This window comes from Phoca vitulina, unplaced genomic scaffold (genome assembly GCF_004348235.1).
Source record: "Phoca vitulina isolate PV1807 unplaced genomic scaffold, GSC_HSeal_1.0 scaffold3, whole genome shotgun sequence".
NCBI lineage: Eukaryota > Metazoa > Chordata > Mammalia > Carnivora > Phocidae > Phoca > Phoca vitulina.
In genome coordinates, this window is record NW_022589706.1 from 50,442,698 (window position 1) to 50,452,761 (window position 10,064).

At 35.1% G+C, this 10,064-nt stretch overlaps 1 protein-coding gene across 1 annotated transcript; it reads right to left on the bottom strand.

The window, feature by feature from the left end:
• Positions 1-5,557: 5,557 nt before the first annotated feature.
• Positions 5,558-9,607, bottom strand: CSN2 (casein beta). The gene is made up of 6 exons (XM_032399526.1): positions 9,552-9,607; positions 8,811-8,837; positions 8,670-8,696; positions 7,588-7,611; positions 7,447-7,491; positions 5,558-6,163 (listed from the first exon to the last, which is right to left on the bottom strand). The coding sequence occupies exons 1-6, from the start codon at positions 9,600-9,602 to the stop codon at positions 5,558-5,560; spliced, it is 780 nt and encodes a 259-aa protein (XP_032255417.1). The 5' UTR covers positions 9,603-9,607.
• Between the last annotated feature and the right edge of the window lie 457 nt (positions 9,608-10,064).

Sequence of the window (10,064 nt, forward strand, 5' to 3'; positions counted from 1 at the left end):
AGGACAATAGTCATTGGATTAAGAACCCATCTAAACTAGATTACTTTATCTTAATTTAATTACATATACAAACTCCCTATATTCAAGTAAGGTTACATTCATAGGTACCTGGGTTAGGACTTAAATATAACTTTTGAGGGCACAAAATTCTACCTACTATATTCACTTATGCAGAAAATTTAATATTTTTGTAGTATACTTAGATTGGTTTTCAGATTGGTTCTCTCAAACATTTCTAAAGTCCAATTGATAATTGTTAAAGAGAGAAGTACATTCTGTCCTATTGATATATTTCATTAAAGTTGATATCAACTTTTTGCAATATTTTATAGCTCATTGACTTTGTATATATGCAAATAATTGTAATTTTCTACAACTTCAGCTTCTATTTATTGAAGTTTACTTGGAAGCAATTATGAATTATGTAAATGTTTACACCCTAAGTAATTGGAGGTAAGGAAAGATGCAAAACAACGTGAGAACCACTTCACTACAAGTTGAAAGATATCAGCAGGTATGCTTTCTCAGCACACATGTTTTCTCCAGAAAGGCTAAGCATAACATAGCATCAATCTCAGTTGGTCTGGATGACTGTATGCTTATCTCTAGAGTTACTGACTCTTGGTCAACACTATGGTATTTAATAACTAATGGCAAGTGATACTATAACTATATGTCTGTGCTTTGCTTTGGGCAGGATAGATCAGCTTGTCAGGATTGTTTAGTAATAATTGCATATGGTCTGTACCAGATTTCAGTGAAATCTAGGAGTGGGGGAGTGAAGCAGGGATGGTTTTCAACAGTTAAGACAAGGTTTTTGTAAGAGACCCTCCCAACAAGTAGTTTTGACCTTCCCGGGACGCAGGTGTTTTGTGCAGCCTCCGTGGGTGGTTTCAGACCTGGAGAGAAAGCATATCCTGGGCTACCAAGCAGTGGGAGAACAAATAAGTTGTTCCTGACATCTTAGCACCTCTTTTACTGCACATCCTTCCCTTGCTGGTGCTGTCCTCTGCTTTTTGCCTGCAAAAAAGTTTAAACTGCTTGAGCCCTCTGAATCCTTTCGGCAATAAAAAAAACTGAAGATGATTATTATGTAATGAACACAAGCTGCACAGAAGAACTCACCTCTGAATAATATACAGAGAAAAAAAAATGAAGCAGGAATTAATCTGCAGGTTCCCTCCCATCTCCTGGTTCCCATTTTTCACATTTCACCCCAGTAGGGGTTCAAACCATACATTTTTCGGTAGCTTGACGCAGCCATTCCATAGCTTCTGAGGAAACCAGGTCCCTTGGCCTAGGGTGGAATTATATCTAAGTCCAGAGGCTGAGAGGTGATTCCACACTGGGGAAGCCCCCTCTTTTAGGGAAAAAGAAGGTAGGCAAGACACTAATGAAGAAATACAAGATGTCACATGAACTGTACATTTATTTACATTTTCAAAGCAACAAGTAGGCAAATGGAAAAGCGCACACATCGAAATGTATTATCACAAAGTACCCATCGTCCAGGTTAAGGGGAAGAATATCACTAGCGTCTGAAAGCACCACTTCATGTTCCCTATCAAGTTCTACCTCCCCTCAGATAACCACTAGTCTAACTTAGTGCACTAGAAATGAATTTTTCATAGCTTCTAATATGTTACATTTATGGGGTTGTACAGTCTGGTTTGGTGTGGGCCTGGCTACCTATCATTCAATCTTATTTACATAAAATTCATCCATGTTGTGCATGTGTAGCAGTAGCTCAGTCATATTAACTGCATTGTAACAGTCCACTCTATTGTATATCACAATTTATTTATAGGAAATACTGTTGATTCACATTAGTGCTGATTTTAATTTTGGGTATTAAAAATAATGCTGCAAGGAACTTGGGTACTTATTTTTAGTGCACATACATATGCTATTTCTGTTGGCTATATTCTTTTTTTTAAAGATTTTATTTATTTGAGAGAGAGTGAGAGAAGGCATGAATGGGGGGAGAGGGAGAAGCAGATTCCCCACCCAGCAGGGAGCCAGACTTGGGGCTCCATCCCAGGACCCTGAGTTCATGACCCGAGCTGAAGGCAGACTCTTAACCAACTGAGCCACTCAGGTACCCCTGTTGGCTATATTCTTAAGAGTAAAACCTCTAGTCATAAGATATGCAGATGTTGATTTTTGACAAAGACTGACACAGGTCTCCAAGGGACTCCTGCCAGTTTACATTTACATCAGCATTGCTTAGCATTCCTATTGTTTGTTTTTGCTGATGTTCGGTAAGGACAATTTTTTTTTTCATTTTAATCATTCTGGTGATTGTGTCATAATATTGTACGGTAGCTTTAATTAGCATTTTCCTGAGGACTAATGATGTTGAGTACCTTTTCATATGTTTAATGGCCATTAAGAAACTCTCTTCTGGTGAAGTGCTTATTCAAGTAAATCTATTGCTTCTATATTACGGTTATCACTTGTTCTCTTACAGAAATATGCCCAATTAAATTTGAGCAATTCAGAGACTGGATCCAGATGAAGAGTTATGCTTGGTCATGCCAGATTTAGGATGATAATTAGATATTTGGGTGTGGAGGCCAAGAAGGCAAGTTGAGTGTGTGAGTTTGGAGTTCAGGAAAGAATGAGTTCAGAGATACACATTTAGAAGCTTTCGACCCATGAATGGACTTAAAGCCATGGAACTAACCACTGCCAGCCAGAGTAAGGCTAAACCCTTAGGGTACTCCAACACTTAAAGGTTGGAAAAAGAAATGCCAGAAAGGAGACTGCAAAGAAATGGCTAATGCATTAAGAAAGAAGCCAGGGGTTTTAGTGCGTTTAAGATTTCAAATGAAGAGAAGTATGTTATTTCCAAAAAAAAAAAGGGATGATCAACTCTAGCAAATATCTCTGAGAGTTTGGGTAAAATGAACACAGATTAACAAGATAAAAGTTGTTGGTTACCTTGGAAAAAAGTGATTTCCATAGGGACAAAACTTTGATGGAAGCAAGTTAATCAAAGCATAATATATTCAGTATGGATAGTTCTTCTCTAACAGTTGCCATAGAGAAGCCTAAAGGACTGGGAGGGGTTTGGAAGTGTACTGTTACAAGATGGAATTTTCTTTTAAAAGGGAAAGATATTATAGCATAAGTTGTCTCACACTTGGTCCTTAGGTGAGGAAATCACTGAGGATGGCAGGAAAGATGGAATAATTGCTAAGGATGAGTCACTGTGTAAACTCAAGAGGATGAGATTGAGTGTACAGGTGTGGTAGTTGGTAGGGGGATTATTCATTACAATGAAACAATTACTCTGCAATAAAAAAAAAAATGGATATCAGAGCCTCATGTTAAATCTTATTTCTTGGGCATTACCGGCCAAAACCACATAACCCAGTTCATTCTGATTGTGATACTGGCTCTTGTTCTGGTATAAGCGAGGTCAGTAATGTGGAGCAATAGGGAGCAATTATCCTGTATCTGTGCAGTGCACCTATCATATTAAAACTTCAATAAAAAAACCTTTGAATTGCCTATTTTATAGATGTGGAAATTGAAGGTCTGAAGGACTGAATAACTTTCACAGCACCACTTAGCTACACGTTGCTGAGCTGTGAATCGGCTTTCACATTTGAAGTTTTTTTTTTCCATAGTGACCATAAAATTTAATAACCAATGTTGGGTACATTTGAGAGTGTACTAGGTTAACTGGGCAATGGGTATAAACCAAGACTTTCTAGAGCAAACACAGTATATGATCTCCTTATCTTTTCCTCCACTTTTTGATATTCTTTACCGTTCAATTCAAAGCATTCTATCTGATTTCAATTCTTCCATGGCTATTTTTAACACCAATAATCTTAAATTGACAATAATCTTAAGGCCAACTCAGGTTTAAAAAATTATAATAAAGACAGAAAAACTTAAATATGCCTAAAGGATTAATTTATTGAAATGACTGGTTAGGAAATAGATACTTAAATAATAACAAACACAATTCCAGAAACTATACATATTTTTCCCATGTGTAGGGTATTTCCAACTCAAAATTAAATTTCTATGGTATTGTTGATTTGGAAAATGTAGAGTTTATGAGTCAAATTCAGATTAAGATGAATGCCATATAGTACATAAAATAAATAAAGGAAAAATCTTTCATTTTTTCCATGTAGATTCATTTAAAAGTTATTAATTTTTGCTATCAGGATGCCAAGTGAAAAGATGCCACATTTCCAGTCACAGTCAATTCTGTAGAATATAAAGCACATATAGAATTAGTTACATTATAGGCTATAATTATTCATCCCTCCTCATTTGTAATTTTGGTGTGGTTAATTTACAAGACAAATTTTGTTACAAATGCAAACTGTTGAGCCCTACCTTGAAGGAATATAAAAATTCCTATATGATTAAATATCAGCTCACCTGATATTGTTTTAGTGAAATGTCTAGCCTATCCTGATCATAGACAGAGTTGTATTTTAGGAATCCCAAAGCTATATTCTCTCCTCTTTTTAAACCTCATACCTGGAATAATTAATTTTATTTTGAGTCATGAATTAAAGGATAATATGTAAATTTTAAGTGAGACAAAAACAATTGAAGTTATGAAGCCTAAGTTAGAAATGAGAATGAAAGTGATCTTTTAAAAAAATCTCAAATATATTCACATAAAAGTAGGAGAAACTATTTCCAGTTTTTCCTAAAAAAATGATGATAATCAAGGATCAGAACACAGGCACTTGAATGCAGATCTGTCAATAGCACTTAATTAAAATTTGATACACACTTTCAGGTCAGTAGATCTTAGTCAACCATTGAGACACCCATGACACTTTGATCAGTAATAAATAAGTTGGTGTATTGACAAAGTTTATCACTGTCTTGGACTTATCCAGGAGAATGAAATCTAAAAAGATATTATCTATAAAAATGATCAGTCTAACCTCCAAACTCCCAAAACTTACCAAAAGTGAGGAAGGGACATTAGCTTTGAAATTCTCTTAAACCTTAAAAATTAAAAAAAATTAAAAAGCAAAATAAATAAATATACAATTCACATTTTGGCAAAGACACAAAGACACTTTCCCTAAGAACTCTTTGAGTAATGAAATAATTATCTCAATTGTTTACCATCATATGTATACATGTCAAAAACGAGATGTGAAATAAGGCATCTGCAGAATAGACATGCACAAGGAAAACTTCAAAATTGTAGAAAATAATAAGCCTTCTTTATTGTAAGCCCAATCAGACTATCAAATTTAATTCCAGCTTTAATAAGCCTTAATCCTCTTTATCCAAATTCTCAACAGATCAATTAAATCAGAATCTCCTGAAACAATTTGTTCCCAATAGTATCTTCTACATAGAAGATCAGAACAATTACATAAGAATCTCAGCAGGTAGGCCCAGACATTGGGATTTTAGGAAGAGAAAGTTCTACAGGTTTTTCTATTATGTTGCTAGTATTGAGATTCACTGATCTAAACAAAGTGCATTTTAGATCCATTCATTATTCATTTATTCTTTCATTCTAGAGTTCTCACTTACTTCCTCTATCACCATATTCATGTCATAAGTGAGACAGCAAAGCTAGTAAGTTTGGACTTACAATAGCAGAGTTGTAAACTGGGGCAATCGGTTGAGTCACAGGATGGGCCTCATGGGAAGGCTCCTGGAACAGCAGAAAGGCTTGTAGGAGCATGTCCGTCTGGGGGTAGGGCATCACTTGCTGGGGAAAAGGCAGGACTTTGGACTGTGGGATGGACAGCAGTGGCTGAGGAGTAAGCATGTGAGTCTGAGGAAGAGGCTGGGGGATCTGGTGCATCAGGGGCTGGAGCAGAGGCAGAGGAAGGGGCAGGGGCAGAGGCAGAGGATGAGGCTGAGGCCGAGGCTGAGGAAAGTAGAGATTTTCAAGACCAGCGAGATTCTGGATTTGGCTGTTCAAAAAGGGCACTACTGGAGATTTAAGAAAGGGCATCACGTGGCGCCTAGGAAAGATGTTCTCCTTAACTTTGGGGACTTCCGTTATTTCAGGCTGAGGGAAAGGCATCACCACAGCAGGCTGAGCAAGAGGCAGGACATTCTGTGGAAGGACAGCGTAAGGGATGGGATCAGCATAAGGATGGATTAGAGGCTGTTGTTGGGAAAGGGGGTGGATTTTATTCTGGCGTTCATCCTGGAAAGAAGGAAAAGAATCTTTGAGTCCATGATTCAACCATAACAGTCATTTGTGATGAATTAACCTCCTGTCTTTTGAACAACCATAACTGAGTGAAAAGAGAGAAGGAAAATCTTTGACTGATTTGATTAAGAGATAATTTTCAGTCAGGTGAAGACTAATGAGTAAAATGCTCATTGAGGGATTTCTCATTAACTCGTTCCCTTCATAGGTGAGTCCACAGATCAAACTGAAATCAGTGTTTGGAGATTTCAAGACTTATTTCACCTTTTTCTGAATCGCCTAGATAGCGGTATCTGTCCACTTTGATCTTCATGGACTTTTCAACATAATGTTTTGATAATAGAGCAAATTGTGTTCATATGATAAAGATCTATTTAAAAAGACTTAGAGGGGTAACTCCAAAGTTTATTTGTTGTGGCTGCTGTTGTTTTAATGACAATTAAATCTTACTTTACAGCTTAATTCAAGGAGTTACTTAACACCAGCCACCTTCTAGCACTACTTCTCTTGGGAGAAGGTAGTTAGTTATCTTGAGTCTTCCGAGAGGCATCCATTTGTAAATTCATTTTGATTTAGGAAATATTTGGCTTAAGTTTCGAACAATACAACTTCATTGATAAAAATAGGGAAGTTGAAATATTACAATTAGAGAAATATGTTACCACAAGTATAATTTAATTAAATGAAGAATTTTATGTTGTCGAAGAGAATCCTTAATTTTAAACAAGCTCTACTATTTAATAACTGTGATATTGTCACTCAATTGTTCTGTACCTTACTTCTCTCATTGGTGTAATGGAAATTCTTTTAAGAACATGTATTTGTAAATGTTAATATAAAACCTACAAAATGTTATATAAAATCATTGACTATTCACTGTGTGCCAGCTTATCAATACTGTGGGGTTAGGAATAGGCTCAGTTTACAGAAAAGGAAACTAAGTACAGAGAAACGTGGGGTCAAAGGCATACAGCTAATAAATGTGCCGTATTGCCTTTTCATTCTCTTTCATCAGAATATCCATCTTGAGACTAAGGGGAACCAGCTGGAAATGTGAGTAAATCAAGAATTATTCTTCGGTTTTGATTCTAAACTCTGTAAATTGATTGTGAGTTTGAAAGATGCATTTGTGTCTTCAAAATATTTTGACTGTGTCAAAACTTAATTTCTTCACTGGCATTTATTTTATTATCATCCTTTAGAGTGAACACATACACATTTTGTATGTATTATATTCCATAATAATTTTAGAAATATACTTATCATGAATAAATTACCTTTCTTTGCTGCTGTTCCTCATGCTTGAAATTCTCAAGTTTCTGCTAAAAACCAAATCACATATAAGGAAATGTTACCACCTATAAAAATTAAGTGTAGGAAATTTTGAAAATAAGTACATGTAAATATGAAACTATTACCTTGTTGATGTGTGTAATAGATTCCTTCAGAAAAATAAAAATAAAATTAGTTTTAGTTTTATGAATGTTTCTTCTTTGTCAATACAAATCAGAAAATGAAGGCATGTAATAGGTTAACGTGCACACCTTGTTTGATAATATTAAAAACTCAGGATAATTGCTGAAGCTTAGATGTTGCACTGTTCTGCATAAGCTTGTTGTATAAGAGAAAAATGAATGCAGTTACATAAGAAAAGAAAATCAGTGAACATAGTACAAAAAGAGGTATTTAATAGATGTTGATTTCTCTCTATCACCATGCTCCTTTCCTAGGACAACAAATGATTGCTAGTCTCTATCTGATTCTAAAAGAATAATATTCATTGATAATATGAATTTTATCTTTTAATTCTTTTAATCATTCTTAGGTTACTTATTACACTTCAAACTAATTATAAGAAATAAATGCCTTGCTTAAGGGACTGATAGCCTTGTAGAGAGACAAAGTATACTGATGTACAATTTAACTCACAGGTAACGACATATCCAAAAAAGAGTGGTGCCAGGGTAAAATACCTACCTGATTCTCCCAGGCAGATTTAGGACTACACTACCTCTCACCATCTCTTATTTACTAAAGTGACTATTGTAGTTACAAAATGTGTCCATTCACATGTCTGCTCACATATTCTGCTCTTTACTTTGGGCAGCACCCCTTTTTTCGTTTGTGCCACAGCTCCTAGTCAATGTCTGATCCACAGAAGGCGCTTGATAAATATCAGAATAGGGAATGAGGACAGGGTAAAGAGAGCTCAAGACAGAAAACAGGACTGCACAGTTCATTAAAAAAAAAAGAGGGGGTCACGACGACACAATTTCAAGTAGCGAGCCCACTTAGGAAGTGCTAGAATATTGAATTCTCCAGATACTTATTCTGTCCTTACGCATATGCAATGGGAAAAAAATAATAGAAATTTACATCAAAACTTATGTCAGAACAGAGCTGCTTTGACCTAACTGTCCTAATGAAACACAATAGAAAGATAACACAGCATTTTACTGTTCCAAAACTGGGAAATTGCCTCTGAAAATGTTGTCTTTACCTCACTGCTTGAAAGGCTTTCCACAGTCTGTAAAAGAAAAAACAAAAAAATAAAACAATCAACAACGGCCTTTTCCTAGATCATTGCAGAATGTTAATATTTTATGGCTGAAAATTTTTTTTGTGAATAAAAACATCTTACCTCAGTGGATACAGTGAGTTCTTCCTTCTGTAACAGGAAAATAAAAAAACAAACACCATTTTGGTTTCCATAGGTAACTCATTATTAAACATTTTTCCTGTTTAATTTTTATCTTCTTATGCAGAGCTATTTCACAAATTTAAGAAATAAAAAAATGATTATTGAGAGTCTCGAAAGGTAGTTTTTTATGTCTTTTATATTTAGTAAATTTATTGATATATTTTTATCTTACGTGAATATACAGTTTTTGATGGGTAACAGTTATTTTACTTTGTTTTAAGCAGTTTATTAGTATTACAAATATATTTATGATTATAATTATTCAGTGTCTTTGGGTAGACACAGGTAGAATTGGGCCCAGTGCCGTGAGGTAAGAGATACATATATTTTATCACTGGAATAAGATATATTTATCTAGGTTGCACATGCATGCAATCATATCTATGCAATATTATTATTGTCATTTTTATATCTGTCTCTTTATGTTTTGTCTGTTTGCTTATCTGTCCATTTCCTTTTCCTTTAGGAACTGGTGGCACAGTGGTATAGAAAACATTTGACCCAGATTTATGCCCCTACTGCACACTGTTGAAATAGTGGATGAATATAAATGATTTTCTAGGAAGTGCAAATGAATCTGTTGAAATTCTGCTTTATTTGTACTTTAACAATGTTGCTGATGTTCTTCTCTAACATAGGCAGATATTCTATTATATCTTAATTATTTAGACATTTGCTTACCTCTCTTGCAAGAGCAAGAGCCACCAGGCAGGCAAGGATTAGGATCTTCATGGCTAGCAAGTCTTGTCAATGGGGAAATGAAAGAATGGCAATATATTGGTCAATCTATTTTCTTATTTAGCTAAGATTGCTTTCCTTTTAAAGAAACTAAAGATAATACATAATAAAAATAACTGCATTTTAGAAAAAATACTAATAGACGCTTTATCATATAGGCAGGGTCAAAGTCTACTATGGATCCTTACTTACAAATCATTTTCTTACCTCATGGCCAACCATTCAGATTTTTTCAGCCATCACCTCTACCCTATCTCATTCTTTTTTATCTCATTTACAGCACTATGGTTGAGTTTTTGTGAAAGACCGAAAAAAGTTCAAGGTATTTACAGAAACATTTATTAATCGATTCATTTGTTCAAAAATATTTATCTAACACCTTTTATTGCCAGACACTGTCTAGGTGCTGGGATGATAGCAGCAAACAAAATTTTAAGGTCTCAGCCCTGATAGAGC

What these genes read in the sequence shown, in the direction of transcription:
- CSN2 (XM_032399526.1), bottom strand. Translation starts at nt 9,602, where the DNA reads ATGAAGATCCTAATCCTTGCCTGCCTGGTGGCTCTTGCTCTTGCAAGA. An exon ending in AAAGCCTTTCAAGCAGTGAG is followed by an intron (nt 7,612 to 8,669) that starts GTAAAGACAACA and finishes ATTTTTCTGAAG; the next exon opens with GAATCTATTACACACATCAA. An exon ending in CTATTACACACATCAACAAG is followed by an intron (nt 7,492 to 7,587) that starts GTAATAGTTTCA and finishes TTTGGTTTTTAG; the next exon opens with CAGAAACTTGAGAATTTCAA.